General features: G+C 43.4%; 1 protein-coding gene across 2 annotated transcripts in view; it reads right to left on the reverse strand.

Annotated features, from left to right (window-relative positions):
* The window catches only part of SLC24A3 (solute carrier family 24 member 3), a 458,625-nt gene that overhangs the window by 42,783 nt on the left and 397,632 nt on the right, over nucleotides 1-18,210 (reverse strand). For both annotated transcript variants that reach the window (XM_039874396.1, XM_039874397.1), the window contains exons 7-8: nucleotides 15,433-15,507; nucleotides 6,220-6,245 (exon numbers count right to left, since the gene is read on the reverse strand). In XM_039874396.1, coding sequence (XP_039730330.1) covers nucleotides 6,220-6,245; nucleotides 15,433-15,507 — 101 coding nt within the window. The remainder of the gene's footprint in view (nucleotides 1-6,219; nucleotides 6,246-15,432; nucleotides 15,508-18,210) is intronic.

Consider the following 18,210-nt stretch of genomic DNA (forward strand, 5'->3'; position numbering starts at 1 on the left):
TGAATATAGGCCTATATTTATAAATCTGTTCACAGGTTAATCATTCATTAAAACTATGTAGATATATTTACAAAGGGAAAATGAGAGGGATCGATAGGGGCAACTGAGGGATTATTGGATATACAGGAGCAAGGCATACATAGAGAGAGAGCATGCACCTGGAAGGGAGGATAAGAGTGAATGAATGGGAAAATGGTCAAGAAAGAAAAAATAATAAAACTCACTGGAATGTACCCTAAACTTCTGATAACTTGAATACTTCTACTTTTTTTATATTAGTAACTTCCAGCTAAAAAAAAGAGAACTTACTTCTAGGTTCCCTTTCCGTGTAATTTTTGGTTCTAGAAAAGTTTACTGAAGAATGGTCTATGAACAAATTCCAGGTTATGTTTTTCCTTCCTTTTTTATTTTCAAGTTCCATGTCTAGAAACTGATCCTAGGGAAATATGTGGTCAAATGTAAAAAGAATGCACACACAAGAGTTTTTGTTGCAGTGGTGTTTATAAAAGCGAAGGGTTGGAAAGAAGGAAGATGGTGATAAGGTGGGGGACTGGGTACATAAGTTATGATAAGTATGTCCATACGATGGGCCATCATGCATCAGTTAGTAATGATTATGTAAATGCATATGTATCTACTATAGAAACTGCTCGCGATGCTACTGAAGGAAGAAATCAGAGTCCAAACCCCTTGAACTGCTGTCACATTTCTTGGCTTCCCTCTTAGCAAACTTTCTCAAAGGGTTGCATACAGTCAATCCCAGCAACTGCCATTCTCTTGGCAAATTTCTCTAGTCTAACTCCTACATCCATCGGTCCCCTGAAACTCTTGTCAAGGGCACTCACAACCTCCATCTACATAACTTCTAGGATAGTTCTCTGTCATCCTCCTCAATTTCTCTGCAGCATCCGAGAGCTGACCACCTGACCTCCTTCATAAAACACTCTCTTTTCCTGACTTCTGAGAGGCCACATTCCTAGTTTTCCTCCTGTCCCCCTAACTTCTCCTTCTCTGTCCTCTTTGCCTCCTCCACTTCCTCAGTTCAATCTCTAAATGTGGGACCTTCTTCTCTTTTAATCTACATGTTCTCCCTAGCTGACATCATCTTGTCCTACTGCTGTAAACACTAGATGACACATCCACTCCACAGCTCTGGCCAGCTCCAGGTTCATATATCCTGCTGTCAGTTGGCTCCTCCACATCGTATCTAAATGCATGTCAGACAAAATTCTTAATTCCTGCTTCCTAGCTTCGTTCCTTACCCCACTCCCCGATCTCAGTACACTGTACTTCTCCCTTCCCAGTTACATCCAAAATCTGGAAATCAATATGGAACCCTCCTTTAACCTCATTCATGTCCAGCAAGAATCTATGCTCAAAATACTTCCTGAATTGTTGGCTTCTGCCCTCTCTACTGCTACCTCCTTAGTCCACCACAACTGCAGCCTCTGAACTGGTTTCCTTGAGGCTACTGGATTGTCATTCTACTGCTTAGAAGTCTTCTACTGCTTCCCAATGTACTTGAGAAAAAAACAAAAGGTGCAAAATCTGGTTATTTTCCCTTCTTCTCTAAACCAACTTGTGCCCTGTGTTTCACTACACTGGTCTTTCATTTGCACATTTTGAGCTCTTTCATTCCCCTAGAGCTTTTGCAATTACTTTTCCCTCTGCCAGGAATGCTTTTCCCTTCACTCCTTGGCTGGTCCCTTTTATACTGCAAATATCAGCTTAAATGTCACTTCCCCCAAGAAGTCTTCCCTGCCTACTCTCCTTCAGTTTCTATCACAAGACTCTGTGTTCGTTAAACCTTTGACCAATCTGTAATTCTCTTGTTTATTTACTCATGAATTATTCATATTTAATGCCTGTTTCTAGCAGTCACTTGACACCACTCCTCACACCTAACCTCTGCCTCACTCTCTGGTTTCTCTTTTCTGGAGACTTAAATTGAACTCCATGACAGCTGATTTACCCCCAAACAGACACCCACTCTCCCCAGGTGCTCACTGTTATCTCTCCAGCACAGAGTAACCTTCAGCTCATCTTTGTAGGGGAGACGCCCTCCAAACATCAATTTTCAGTTGCAGAACACCTCCAGGAGCCTGAACATGGTTCTGTCTCACCAAAACCAATGTATATGTGATATCAATTTAATTAGAAACAGTAAAGTTTCATTTGCAGCATTCATTTTGAAGGAAGAGACACCCAAAATCTGAAGGGATGTCACGTAATTGTTAGGGAACATTTTAAGAGACTCAGTAAGGGGGTCACCAGAAAATGAACAAATGTCAATGAAATATTTGTTAGGTTGAATTAAGTCCAGCACTTTCTAAATAGGTATATTTATACTTTCTAATTCCTTTATATCTTTTTGACTTTTCACTCAAAGCAAGCCCTTTCATCACAATATTCAATAAGATTCTCTTTTGTCACATTTCAGAAATGCCTCTGAGATGAGGGTTCCCTACTTCTCTTGACATTTCAGTTTTGTTTTGTTGGTGCCCAGACTCAGGGCTCTCCCAATACTCCTTCCATATAAAATGCACCAGGCTCTCTGAGGCCTCCATGGTGTCACATCCTGATTGAGTGTTTGAGAATCAAGTCTTTGCTCAGTGCTCTTCAAGTTCCCGTCTCTAGTCCCCTTCCCCTCAGTGGTGTGTCTCCAAATGACTCCTTAATTACATGTCAACCGTCTGCCTCCCCTCCAGCCTGGAGAGCCCCAATGTCAAGGCTGTTTGGTTCTGTGTTCTGTGTATAGTTCTGGGGCAGAGACTGGCATCTGGGAGGTGCTTAGGAAACAGTTGTGAAATTGGACTGAATCTGCATGCAGATCTCTGAAATCACATGGCTCTTATCTCTCCATTTCTCCCAAGACGCTCTTCTCCATCTGCCACTCTGACCATAGCCCACCAGCTGTCCTCCAAGGACCTGGTTGTGCGGTATGATCTGGATTTGTTTCTTCTCTCCCTACAAACTTCTGTTTTTAACCACCTTCAACTGGTGCTGATTCTCTTGCTAAAGATTGTTCTTTCTCACATCGGAGGGCCAGTACCTGTTCTCACCCTGTTCTCGAAGGGCATGGCTCTGCTTTCCTAACCATGGTCCAGAACAATGAAAGCTGGACTCTAACACGAGGCAGGTGGACAGTCTCCAGGTCATGTCCCCAGGCTCTCGTTTCTCTCTCAAAGTTGCAAGTTGAGGTTCAAAGAAGAAATAAAAACATCACTTTAGATCCTTTAGTTTTCTTGCTAGGCTTTCAGACCACTGAAGACAAGGTCCTAATTCCTTCTGGCAATACAGTAGGCCTTGCTGCACTGTCATTATAGGATGTATGGGACATACATCCTAATAAGTGGATCTCTCTCTGATGCTTTCTATTTTAAACGTCTTTGGGGGCAGGTATCTAACTAAAAAAACACCCAACAGATATTCCCCTGCCTTTTGCCTGCAAATAGAACCCCACTATTTTGAAGCAGCAAATAGGGATCCCTCAATCTCAAGGAGGCTGGGCCCACTCTCTGGATAGATAATGATTCATCTAAAGTTGTAATTCTATTCTCCCTGGTCACTTACTGGTCAAGGCAGACACAGCTGTGACCAAAGAGACATAAGGAGGACAGGTGTTGAATAAAAATCATAGTCCTTTCTTCCCCCTTCTTGCCTTCAAACTAAACTTAATGGCTGGAACCACAGCAACCTTCTTGGGACCTTTAGGGAAAGGCCAAGAGAAATGCAGAGCCATTGCACCACCTACATCTGGGATACTTGTTATGTAAGAAAAATGAACCACTACTTCTTTAATCTGCAATAGCTGTTTTTCCTATTACCTGCCACTAAAAGCCTTCCTACTGCCACTTCTTGGCTGAATGTGACTTACTGCAGAATGTCACTTCAGGAACCATGAAGGAATCTAAACTGTGTATGAAAGAGATATCTTGTCCTTGTGTGTTTGTATTTGACAAGGCTCATTTCTTCCTAAAGAGTACTCTAGTTTCAAAATAAAAACACTTGAAATTTGTTTCCTTTTGAAGATTTTGAGAGTAGCTTGGTTACTTTCCTTGAAGTCTCAGCAAATGTTAGAATTTGCTCTTTAAAGTAATATTGAAATAGCACTGGGCTTTAATTGTCACAGATATAAAAATCTGGCTTTAAAGAGAGAAATCAGAGAAATCAATGCCTAGACGCACCCTTTCATAATATAAATGCTCATGGTTGGCTGGGTAAGAAGGTATGAGGTGTGGAAAGTGAAATATATTTTAAAGTTCAATATAGTTTGCATTCAAACGAGGAGCTGAAATTCCTGGAAGTCCCAAAGCCATTTTGGGCCAGTGGCACAGATTTTAATTTCTCAGCCTCACTCATGTGAAAATGTTCTGTCAGCCCATCCACATAATAACAGTACTTATGAACCAGGCTGGCAGCCGGGAACCATGTTCTGGTGCCATGAGAGCCTCCCTCTAGCTCTTTCCTGCAGCTATGCCTGTGCACGAGTCAATATTCCAACCTACCCCAGGCTGAACAAAACATACTGGGGGATGTGCAACTCACATATCCATGGCCCTCCCATCCCTTTGCTCATGTGGGAGCCTTGGTGCTCAGGCCAAGGACGCTGATGATCTCAGAATCTGGACCCCTCAGCACAAGCTTGAGGTTCTATCCTTCTGATTTCAGAGGAGATTCAGCCTTTGAAATGAAGAGGACACACACTCTCTTTCTTGCTCCTTATCATCTGAAATGTCCTACAAGATGTTTTGAAGGTAAGGACTAAAATAGATTTATCATGAACACTGCTTTCATCTCTTTCTGCCATGGTTTCTATCAGCAAAATCAGGGAGATATGGAAAAGAGAGCTCCCTAAGACAGTGATCCACCCATGGATGTTTCTTCTTAAGGTTTTCTGCATGAAAGCAGCAGAAAAATTTCTGAGATCAACTCTGATCATAATTTGTCTTTATGGCAGGGTGGTTAGCAAAGAGCAACAATACTGAGCAACATATAAGCACTTACTGTTTGTTTGCTAAGGCAAAGCAGTGGGTTGTGCTAACTGTGCCATCATTGTGAGTGAATATACTTTTGCAAGTTTTCTTGTACTGTACTTAAGCCCCAAGGACATGGGGGGAAATGTCACCAGTCCACTTGGCAACTGCATCCTGGTGGATCCCAAGAGGTTCTCCCTGACCTCTGACCTGAGGTGATCCTGGGCATCTTGATCTCTTTCAGCCTGTTGATAACTGTTATTCAAAGAGGACTTCCTTATTTCTTATGGGCCAATATAGAGATTATGTGACTTAGAGCAAGTTCTCTCAGATGTCTCCTCCTCAACCCTCCTGGGGAGAGGAGAGAAGAGCTGGCATAGTGCATGCACTACATTTACCATCAGTGTGGTAAGTTCCCCACTACCTCTGAATTCCGAAAATCAGAGATATCCTGAGACAGAGATGTCACTCCAACTAAGCTTTAGTGCCCATTTTGCTGAGAATGAAGATTGGTGGACTCTGTACTTCTTTTTCTGGCTCATTCTTAGCTTTAAATAATACCACAAAAGTTGTCTACCTACAGTGCCACACCTATTTATTCCTAAAATATTATTTCACATTACTCCTACAGATCAAATATTTGAAAAAATGTAACAAGAATGTGCAACACACCTAATTTCTGATTCCATTACAAACATATTTGACTTGCTCAGAACCCATCTCAAATACAGGCGTTTGAACAGTTGGCTCAAATGAAAAGTATATTTAATTTGGGCAAAATTTTTATTTATCAAAAAATAAAAAGCAATGATTTTTCAGAGCTCTAAGATTTTCTAGAATGTCAGGCAGAACTTTAATGGGTTGAAGGTCTCTGGTTCCTAAACTGTATATGGTGTTTAGAATATTTCCAAAAGGTTTGGACACAATTTGAAAAGATTACTTAAATCTTAATGATGGTCTAGCAAATGGCTCACTGCACAACTAAGTCATGCTGTCTAACCTGGATGACGAAGACATTAGATATTAGGATCCCAAATGGAAGCCCACTACTCCAGCCCAAGGGGAAAGATCTCTGCTCTGTGCTAGGTAATTTAATTGAACTGGACAGAAGGTTCCCGAGAAATGCTAGTTGTCCCAAAGTGCCATGACATTTCTCTTTCTTTCTTAAACCTTGCCTCTGGTCTTTGATATGTTTGCTTTGCAACATAAGAAGGAACATTGGAAAGGAAATAGAGGTACTTACCAGGAAACTTGTTCATCATAAATGAACTGTGAAAAAAATAAAAAGGAAAGAAGGTTAGGCACATACACGTGCATTAATGCGCAAACACGAGTGCTTTACGATTGCATGTTGTCTGCCCTTGTTGTTAGCTTGATGGAACACAAAGCACCTGTGGGCAAGCTCCCCTCTGTGCTGGTTTAGTCTATGGCTAGTGTTAGTGGAAGGACTCATGATTGGCAGACTGGGTGGGCAGACTATGGAGGGGAGAAGCATTAGATCATCCCATCCTTCAGCAGTTTCTGTCCAACAGTGAATTGAGAGGGAAACCATGATCAACCTGCTGTGTAAAATAAAACATATTGTAAAATTTTAGGTCTGGAAGGGGTGTAGGAGCTTGGCCCTATTTCCACACATTAGCCACTATGGATCACCTGTAAGATGTCTGGATTTCTCCATGTACTGTATAGCTCCTTCGAGCTTTTATGTAAGCACTTGAATTTCTCTGTATTCAACATTTTTCTTTCAGTTGACCTATATTTTGTTTCCTTAAAAAATTTATTTTCAAAGGAATTTAACATCACAACTAGAAGTGGAGAATCGGCATCAGTTGTCACCAAGTGTAGAGGGTGAAAAGAACACAATAACAATAGGAATTGAAAATCCTGGCTGCCCAGGCCCGGGGCCACAGGCCTGCCCTTTTGTTAAAGGAGATTAGCAAGTGGCAGAGCAGTGGAAGACACACAACTGCCAAACAGAGATTGATCAGTTAGGATCCAAAGAGAATATACAACAGGACTGAATTTATGTATATTATCTAAAGTCATTTCTCAGTTTTTGAGAGAAAACTGGTATAATCCCTGCCCTTTGGTTTATATAGAGAAACAGAGTCGCAGAGAACATGAGAAATTTTCGTGGGGTTGCTCAGTTTGATGCAGAGTTGGTTCTAGAACTCAGGCCTGGTGTTCTTTCCATGACGCATGCACCCGTTTGCTGAGATGGCATGCTGATGAAGCTAAATGGATGCACCAGTATTTCTTTCAAGCAGGAGCCGAGGGCCGGTTCATAGCCCTTTCTTCCCACACTCACAGATATGGCTGCTTTGATTATGCTCATGTCTGAGTGGCTTTCCTTCAGGGGCAGTGGCCCAGTGGAGACTCTAAGGCAGACACTTGCAGGACAATCTGGGTGTAAAATGTTACTGCAAGGAGACGATACACTAGGCTAATGATGTGGTATCACTTCAGTCCCCAGGGATTATAACAACCAGCAGCTGTGAGAGACATGGAGGAAAACGTGCAGGGTACAGACCAGAGGCATATAAAAGGATCTTCCTCCAGTGACCTCAAAGGTGCACAGAGAGGGATGAATAGAAAGGGGCCACAATTATTTGTAACTCACTCTTCCTAACGAGACATTGACAAAGATGTTGGCTTCATCAGTTTTGTGGTTCTTGTCATCATTGGATTCAACAGGTTGACATTTTGGTAAAAATGCCAAACTAGAATGGGAAGAGAATTTAGGAAGTAAAGGAAGCACTCGCTCCACCCAGGCTGGATGGTGTGCAATCTACTCCCTGGAAGGCATTCACAGCTGCTTTTGTAAAATCACTAGCTCTAAAATACTGTCAAGAAACCATGGGACAGAACAAATAAATCAAGTTGGAAAATGTTTTCTATTAATTGAAATTAATTCCATATCAGTATTGGGCAGTGGAATGGAACAATCAATTCGTAGCCACTTTGGAAAGCACGAGATACCAGTAAAAAGTTTATTTGAGCACCAATTTAATTTTCATCTACCAGAGAAAGCAGGTGATACTTTATAATATGAAAGCAGCTTTTGGAAAGCCTTTATTCTGTGTGATTTGACTGACATGTGGGGGCACGGATCAATATATCTTCAGCTGTCGATTATTTCAATGATCATATCAATGAGAAAAAAATCAGAATGGGTTTAATCGTACAAAGAATCCCAAAGTAAGAACAGAATTTACAGGGAGCACAATAAATCAGAGAAATAGTGGGGAAAATTTGGACAAGATTGGACATGGTACACAATTAAGGATGGAGCATTATAAGCCTGAAGTCCAGGTGGTAGCTGTGGCTGGAGGAATTGGGGGTAGGAATGTGGTTCGGGGAGGAGGATGGAAAAAGAGAAATGCGATGATCTCGCTAGAGTACTAACAAATGGCTGTGGCCTGGAAACCTCCAAAAAACTGATGAAATGAGGCCTCATTCCTGACCACTTGGCTACTCTACCGCTAATGAGCAAAGTGGTCTGGGTTTTATCCCGCTACTTTAAGAGGATTGGATGAAAAAGTGACAGGACTCAAAAAAGAACAATACAACGGATAAAAGGTACTAGAAAACAACCAGACTTTAGGAAACTCTAAATGGAAATTGGTTTGTTTATGGTGAGAAAGATGATGGAGGGTGAGTTATGTGGTGTTACTTGGAGGAGGCTGACCAACTGATTGTCACCCATTCAGAAGACCCCAAATCAGAAAATAATTGTTCACAGAATGTTCCTTCAGGGGAGTACATCACTGGACCATCCTTAGAGAGTGTTGGAATCCCTGTCTGAAAACTCTTAAAGTGACAAGGATAGAAGACTCGCCGGATTGTTGCTGTTGGTTTGAGAGAATGGATTTGTTATTCCTTACCGATTTTATTTATCTTAAGAAGTATTGCATATCCCTTTGTATTTTCATGCTCTATCTGTGAGTAAAAGAAGACAAAACAACTTCCCCCATTCCATATAGCGGTATTTCTAGAGCAGGAGACAACCTGAAATCATTTTTACGCCCTGCCTGAAACAAGAAACTGTGCCCCAGTTCCACCGGTCACCACGAGGTGGCGCTCATGTTCTAGCCCTTCAGCCTGTGTGCACTGCCAAGGCAGTAAGATTGACATAAAGTCAGTCCAAGTCCATTTCGTAGCTTCATTAAATCTCCTGAAAGGAGGGCAAGCACCTCAAGACAGACAGCCTCCTGAAGGAGGCTTCAGCTAATCCACTGCTGTCACGGGGCGAGGCGACGTTCTGGAGGCAGCTCTTGCCTGGTGTTCTGAGGTGGGAACAGGTCCCTCATCTTATGCCAACACTTAATCTCCATGATACACTGCAGGGGAGGGACCTCCTGGATGGCCTTGGGAACTGATCCGCCCTTTTCTCAGTCCGGTTTTTGAAAAAAGGCCTTGGGAAAGCAGCTCTGTGGGCTCTGCTGGATGTGTATGGGGCCAAGCACTGAGTCCACCCCCAGTGACTACATGTGGATGATGCTGACTGATATCTGGGTCCCAGATTTGCTGCATATGGCTGGTTGGAGGACCTGCTCTCTGACCCCAGCCGTGGTTCATCCAAAGCTTTGCAGGTGTTCCAGAGACGAACTAAATGGGAACACACAGGAGTGAATTTGAAAAAACACTCTTTTTTCCAGGCTTCGGAAAAATGGCTGGGTACCATGGAAACCAGCTTTTCAGTCCTGGTATCTGTTATAGAATTTTTCCAAGAGAGATGGCCTGACATTAGGCAGGTGGATCTGTGGATGTCAGAACATCCCAGGGAACTGCTGATGGAATAATGGGGAGAAGATGTGCCAAGAATTGCCCAGGTGTGTGGGCAGGAGAGGAGAGGTGGGCTAGGCTCTGTGTAGGGAGGCAGGTGGCTGTCCCCACATTGCCAGTCCCTGGGTGGCTTACTGTAAGCTGTAACCATGGAGCAGTGTGGCCACATTGCTGAAGCTAAGATTTCGGAGCCTGTACTATAATCACTAGTACCATTAGAATTTTAAACAGTGAAAATAATAGGAGAAAATCAACATCATCATTCTCTTTCAAGAGCCTGAAACCTCGAAAATCTTCCCTCCCTTGCTGGAAATGGAAACTGCCCCTCACAGACTTCTCACTCGACAGCGTGGAGACCCTCTCAGGAGATGTGCCCAGATGGAGTTCTGACTTCCTTAGCTTCGGGAGCCAGGGGTGCAGATGGCTCAGTCATGGTGAGTCCATCTGAGGAGGATTCAGATGGAATACACTGGAAAGTTGCTGGCTTGTATCAATACCGTTTACACTTGAGGGTTAAACAGGAACTGTGACATTAGGATCTTTGACAGGCAGGCTTGACAGTGGTGGGAGCTGCAAGAGGGCAGGAGGGTGATAAGCCAGAGGGGCAGGGCCATGGAGGCCAGTGGTGGGTGGAGGACAGTCATTAGCATGACTCTAAGGTGTTTTTTCTCTCACAGAAAGGGCAAGATAAAAGTTCTGGATCATTTAATACTCGTTGTTTTAATAAACGAACTCCGGGCAAGGGGAGGCAGAAACTATTCCTTTCTGTCTAAAAACATAAAGTTAAGTGGTGCAGACACACTCCTCTAATGGTGGGCTGTGTGGTGGGTGAGGTAAAATCAAGATGATTTCAAAGGCTGAAAGAGACAAATTTTGTTGAAGGGAAAATCTGAATTCTGTGCTGGAGTGGTGTGATGTACCATCTTAGACACCTGCTCTGATAAACTTGCAGTATTGCAGCTCCCTGACCTTGGGCAAATTTCTGAATTTCTGGAGCCCTGGTTTTGCCATCGGTAAAATGGGACTCCTATAATAGGTAGCTTGTATAGTTGTGAGTATTGAACTGGAAAATTTTCATCAACAGGCTCAACATAGCACTCAGTCAGTCCCATTTAAGTATCCACATTCGTTAAAACTTATAGATGCTGTGAGAATGTATGTCTAGTTTCTACTGAAGAATTCGCTCTCTACAACTGTGCTATTCAAAATGATAGGCACTAGCTACATGTGGCTACATATATTTAAATTAATTAAATTTTTAGTCCCATGGTCTCACTAGCTGCATTTTGAGAGCTCAGTAACCATATGTGCCTAGTGGCTACTAGATTGGATAGTGCTGCCTGGGCCATCTTTCACAGCTGGGTCAGCTAAGTCATATCTCTTTGTCCCCACGAAATCTTCTCCACAAGGGAGATTGCAATGAACCATCCAGAGAGAGAGGGAGCAGCATCACCTCGAATGAGCCTTGCTGCTGTGCCAGTGCTCAAGTTGCCCGAGGGCCCCCAACTGGTGCCAATGGCTCACCTGGACCTTCTTTAGTGGGCAGCACTCCTAAATCTGGATTCGTGAGCCAGTCTAACTTATCGTGAACCTGTCTGAGGCCTATCCACTCAGCTGGAGGTTTCTGTTCTCTTAAGGCTCACATCCCCAATCTCAAAGCAGAGATGAAGGGTAAAAATAAGGTATTCCTTTTAGGTCAGCTGTTATACTGATGATGTAATGAATCATTTGCATTTATGGAAATGACATGATTATGTAAATTATAATAACATTTGAATAAAAGACACTGCAGGGCCTGCTGGAATTTGGAGCAAGGGTAGGACTGGGAGGCTGGAGCTGCCTGTGGTGGAAGTCACTGGTGGTAGGTCATGGGGGTGGGAGAGAAGCAGGAGGGTCTGTAAGGATTTGGAGGCTATTTATCAGGTAGATGCATGCAGGGACATGCTCCAAAGAACCCAGAATTATCCCAGGTCTAAAAAGGTGAACTTTCTCTTCCAGAGAGAGATCGGAGTCACGGGGAGAGCCTCCGAGCCACGTCCAGCTTCTCCAGGGCCTGAGGCTTCACTGCAGAGAGTGTAACCAGGACTAACGAGGATGCTTGATGGGGCAAGGGAAAGGCACTGAGACACACATACTGTATGTTTATGAGATTATAACTGCTTTAGACAATAATTCATTCTTAAGTTCTTCTGTTTTCTCATTTAAAAAATGACAACAAACATACTAGAAAATAGCACAGGGAAAAGGTTGGGTGAAAGCCAAATACCTAAGTGAACTGAGCCCCTCATTTCTAAATTAACGGCTAAGCTCTGTTGGTTTCAGAATGCACATGCTTGTTTTACTCCTATGGTTCTCCTTTTTGGCTGGTCCAAAAGGAATCCAGGTAATAATGACTCTGTTAGCACTCTCCTGGCACAGCGGCCATAAGCATCCCTGGGGAAGTTGTCTTTCCTGCTCTTTGGATCCCCAGGCTCCAAGGATTGTCCTCGGGTCTCCTCTGCTGGGTCTGCAAGGCTGACCCCGGGATGTATATAGAAGTGGCATCTGGTCTCACTTAGTCCAGACTTGCCCTCTTGTTGAATGAGCTCTTTATGGCATCACCTCAGGGAACTGGTAGTTCTGTCTTCTGACCCTTTCAGAACCATAAAAAAACCCCTAACAGTTAAAATAAATTGTTCAGGTGGTTGGTAATTATTTGTGGATAGGAGGAAGGCTTTTTAAAAGTAATTTGAAGTGCCCATTGCAGGTCTTATAGAGAAGCTTAGCATTATAAAAGGAAGGCCAGAAGAAAGTGATTTTGTTACCATGACGTTAGGGGAAACACAGAAAGAAGAGCAGGAAACTTTGACAAAAAGATACAGTGTGTGTGTGAGCAGCAGCCTAGTGCTGGGGCATGGTACCGATGTGGGGACACTGAGACCTCCATTGCTAAGTGCTGCTAAGTGCTAAGTCTTCTGGGTATAAGACTATTTTACTCCTCTGCTGGTTTAAAGTTTCTCATGAAGATGACTCTGAAAATGAACAGCAGCCAGAAATTCAGACAAGCAAGCTGCCACTATGCTTTGCTTTTGAGAATCTCAAAATTTACTCTAGAAGTGATCATGGTCATGCAACAGATGGACATCTGGAGGAAATGGTGTCCCAGAGTATTTTGATGTCGAGTTTCTCAGAGTTCAGTGTGATGCTGCTGGCATTAGAATCACCTGGCAGCAGGGGCAGTGGAAAGTCTGGAGTAAAGTGCAATTTCCTGGGTCTTACCCCAGATCACACTAAATTAAAATCTCTGGGTCGTGCGTTTTAAGTAAGCACGCTGGGCGTTTCCAGTGCACACTGAAGTTGGTGGAACACCAGGTAAAGTAAAAAGAACAAAGACCGAACCCTGAGGATCCAAACTTTATCTTTTCTATCACTTCCTAACAGTGGAGAAATGTTATTTTTCTCAAAATCACAATACTCTAGCTTTGACATCTGGACCGTAAACACACAGTACATCCTCGGAATCACTTGCTTCTGCACCTTGTTCCCGTCTGAGGGGGAATGCAAGCTGCAGGCAGCCTGCTGTTCTGCTGGCCCAGCTCTGTGATTCACCCAGGCACCGGGGCGCCGACTGTGGCGCTTTGCTCAAAGACCCCGCTCAGGTGGGTGGCACCTGCAGCCAGAAGCAAAACCATTCTACTTCCTCACACATCATTAGCAACAAGTACATTTATTTCATCTTGGACATGTCTAGATGAATTTGACAGAAGACAAGTTATTTCACACATAGACCAGGAGGTGTTTATGCTGAAAACAGAGAAAGAAGCCGACACCTGCAAATGTATTGGGGGTAGACACTGCCACGTCCCTGCTCCTGGCCGTCTTGCCTAAGCTGTTCTGTCTCATCATCTTGTCTTTCTGAAAGTGGTCATCTCTTTCTTGAATTTGGCAAAAATAGAGAGTTGTGTTTATTTATACCATCCCTTAACCATGTCTCTTTAAAAAAGTAACTTTCAGTCTACGGCCATGCCACCCTGAATGAGCCAGATCTCCTCTGATCTTGGAAGCTAAGCAGGGTCTAAGCAGGGTCAGGCCTGGTTGGTACTTGGACGGGAGACCACCTAGGAAGACCAAGTGCTGTAGGCGTTAAAAAAAAAAAAAGTAACTTTCAAAAACTATCCTAAAATATCCAAAAGGCTGAAGAGTAGAACACAAGTGATCAGTGTGGTTCATGCACCAAGGGACAAAGTTCACTGCAGAGCATGTTTGAGATGTCTGGGCTTGCTGAGAGTTGTCTAGATTTGGGGTAACCATTCATTTCCACAGGGAATAATTGAGAACAAGGTCCAGCAGGGCTCTCTGAACCCTCCCCTGCCTGGGGCGCTCTCACCCTCCTGATTATCAACGGCCGGAATGAGGGGACTGGATGTAACTCAAGAGCTTCATTGTTAAGAAGCACTGTTGACAGAAGTACCTATTTGGCTCCTTGTGGAAAGTTTTGTATTAAACATCACTGTCAGTTTATTTGTAGAGATTTCCAGTTAAATAATCTACAAGTTAAATGGTCTGTAAACAGGTGAGCAAATCCTTCATTATATGTTCCTATTCTATAAGTAAGAAAACTAAGAACTGGAGAGACGGATTTTTCCAAGGTCACTAAAGCTGGTAAGTGGGGGACCAGAATAGAAGTCAGACCTCCCAGCTCTCAACTCAGCTCCTTCTGATTTGCCACCCTTCTCCTGGATGGCTTCGCTTGCCACACGAAGGGGTTTGGGTTTGTCCCTACAGGTGACATAGAGCCATTGACCATTTAAACAAGAGACTAGCATTCTCAGGTGTTCTTTATAGAGACACCATTGGACATCTCTGAGGACTGACTGGGGGGAGTGGGAGGAGGGTGGGTGGAATGATACTACTGGTTGCAACACTGACCTGCAATGTAAAAGGCCTCAACTAAAATGAGTTACGGAGGGACGCAGTGGGGAGATTTTTAGGAGACGAAGATCCACAGGACAATTAAGTCAAATGATATAGTAGCAGCTGGGGGAAAGGTCAATTTAATATCATTCCTAGATTGGGTAGGAGGATAGGAATAAGGGCTGAAATATAGAAGGAGGGCCAGCTTTGACAAAATATCCTAAATTTAGAGACCTGTTGAGTTTGGGACATGAAGATGTCTAGTAGAGATTTGCTTCTCCACGACTGGACCTCAGGGACATGCCACTGCTAAGAGCGCAGTGCGGGGGTGTCTGCACAAAGGTGGCGGTGGCAGTGGGCACTGTGGGAAGGGCAGGGCTGTCCTGGGAGAGCAAACAGAGTGAGAGGGGGAAGAAGTAAGGTCCAACCCAAGGACACTGATGTTGAAGGGAGTTACAGAGCAGCCCATGAGGAAAGTAAGAAGGAAGTGTCAGGAGGGTCACAGAAAAACAGCAGGGACTCTCATGGAACCAGGTAACCAGAGTCTACACTCCTGTTCTGAGCACCAAACTATGAAGCCGGGGTGCTGGGTGACCGAAATAGCCGAAAGAAAGAAAGGCCTCCTCCACACCTAGACATCCATTTGCTGCTCATCATCACCAGAAACCCCGAACCTGTTCCATAGAGGAGCCGCACATGCAAACCCCGAGTCAGGTAGGAAGGATGATCAGGAGTTCAGTGTAGGAGAATTCAGGCGAGGTGTCCATCACACACTTACCACGATGAGTGCTACCACAGACAGTGTGTAGTAAATCGAATCCCTCAGCAGGCACCAGGAGGAAAGAGCCACAACCTGAAGGAAAAGGGGGAAAAAACAGTAAGAAACAGGACATCGAACAGCAAAGGAGAAAGCATGGCTCCTGGAGGTTCCGGCCAGTGATGAACCTGAAACATGCCCTAGTGTATTTCTATCTCCTGTCCTGGACCAGTCGATCTGCCAGTCAATATGAATTTATTTAGGTGTATTAGTCTGCACCTTCTGAAGAGCAGATGCCAAGAAGAGATTACAGTTACAACAATTTTATCAGGGGGAGAAGCCCATGAGAGAAAGTGGGGAAGGAGTTGGGGGAGCTGCGAGTGCCACCCAACATGACTCTGACCCCTGTAAAGGAGAAAGGGAATGTTGGATGGATGTGTTCCAAGCTGCAGGGCAGTCTGAAGAAGGTTCAGGAAGACCAAAGGGGACCTCTGGTGAAGGGGCACCTGTCAGAGGAGTCCAGTGTCTCCCAGAAACGGGTTAACATCCCTAATGTCTCGTAAGGGGATAGCATAAACAATCTTATCCTGTGTCCTTGTCAACACTCTAGCATCTGCCACAGCCCATGCTCCTGTGTGGAATGAGCACCTGAGCTGCCCTTCGGAAGGTGCATGGGCAAGCCTGACTGGCAGTCCCCTCCTGGCCTTCTTCTCTCATCTGTGTTATATGCCTAGTCTAGTTGGCACTTGACCTCTGGTTTAATCAGAATTTTTAAACATCAGTTTGCATATCAATCTGGAGATGTTGTTCTTGGGCAGCTGGGAGTTGTCCTTTTAAAGATATGATGGCGTTGCTGAGCCTATGCTGATAGGGGGCTGGGGGCTAAGGCTGGGGGCTAAGGCTGCCTCAGCAGCTTTGTCCAGATTTCCTGTAGGAGAAAGTGGCTCAACAAAGAAGGACAAAGGAGCCAGGGCTGGGCATCATGCAGAGGAGAGGACAGGGAGGAGAGGGAGCCCTGGATGCCAAGGTAAGACCCTTATTCTGGAGGAAGAGTCATTTCTCCTTGGTATGTTCTTTAAAGTCTCTTTTTGAAGAATGCCTCACATTTTTTTTCTCTGATTTTTAGAGCAGATCCATGTTGGCAGACCCTCACAAAGAAACTGGGGACAGTCCACACCACCATGTCAGAGGTGCTTCCTGGGCTATCACTCACAACTCCCTCCTGCCTCCCTAGAAAAGTGTCAGCTATCCTATGGCCACAAGACATGTCTGGCTGTCTTTGTCCTTGGCCTGGTAAGTGAAAAAGGACAAAGCAAATGTCAACTCTCAGCTGGGCCAATGACAGGCACATGCCGCACCAAAGACAATAGGAAAAAGGAATTCCAGGGACAAGGCAACCTTTGGTGCCTTTTCTCTCCCTGAAAAAGATCAGTGTCAGTCTACAAAGAAAAGATCAGGCAACGCCAAACCAGAGAAGGCTTTCTGGATTCAAATAACATGAAAGATATGACTTAAATAGAATCATAAATGAATAATGAGTCCAGTCTCTTTCCATTAACAAATTCTTCCACTTGTTATACGAACACTTAGATATTTTCTGTTGCTAATTTTGCCTTATTAGGTTTCGTATTTGCAGATCTAAATTACAAATGAAGGGGTTGTCAAGAAGAGGCACTACAAAAATCACTTTAGAACAAATGTGAAATACTTTTCATCCTTTTATCATTCTCTCCTTTTATCATCAACTCTTAGAACCTATGGTCATCACTCACTAGCTACAGAATAGATTACATTGGACTAGATTATTCATTTTCCAGCAGGTCATAAAAGGTTGTGAATATTTACTCAATTTATTATAAGTAGGTAAATGGACTTAAAACATGTAGAAAATATCAATTTTTAATTTCTTTAAAAAGTCACTTGGGCTTTTAGTTAATGTTGGCAGACTGAACACATACCATTACCTTTGCTCCTTCTAGTTATACTGTAACAAGATAATAGGAAAGGGATTCTTTAAAACAAGACATAAACCCATAAGAAAAAGAGACTAGAAGAGCAGATAAGAGCAACAAAATTTTGGAAGCTGAAAGCAGAACGACTGGTCATTCAGCTGGAAGTAAGCAAAGTGCTAGAAGTGGGCACGAAGGTAGGTCTAAAATCAGGATAACTGAAAGACTGATGAAGATTTAATCCTCAAACTTGTTCCCTTGTTTGAAGCAGACTCGTAACTGTCCGCTTCGCACCTTTTCAGAAAACATGAGACCCAACATTTGAAGAACAGAAGTTCCATAAAATTATGTTACAATAAACCATTATACCACACATTAAGAATCTATAATAATGAGTGAAGAAGGTTTCCAGAATGGTGGCTAAGGAAGATTCTAAAAAGACAGAAAAAGAAGATTCCAAAATGAAACTTTTGAATCAGGCTTAGAGAACGACTTAGGCAGATTAGAGCATGTCAGAAGATTCAGAAGAAATGATGCCAAAAGGATAAAATTTACAGACTATCTGATAATTCTGAGTCCATGGAAAGGAGATGAGAGAGCTCTGGGAACAGAATGAGAAAATTAAGCAAATGAACAACAAAAAAAGATAATTATAAACCACAGGGAAAATAGAGTTGTGAAGGAAAGGAAGATGAATGAATTATTGTGTATTAACAGCTCAGCTATAAATAGTGGTCACAGAGTCATAATAAATTAAACATAGACTACTGTCTAACTAAATTTATGATATAACTATTTGGGAAGAATGAAGGGTTGAGGAGTAGGAGTGGATGAGGCTGAAGGAAACTTA

This window comes from Pteropus medius, unplaced genomic scaffold, assembly GCF_902729225.1.
Source record: "Pteropus medius unplaced genomic scaffold, Ma_sr-lr_union100, whole genome shotgun sequence".
Taxonomy (NCBI): domain Eukaryota; kingdom Metazoa; phylum Chordata; class Mammalia; order Chiroptera; family Pteropodidae; genus Pteropus; species Pteropus medius.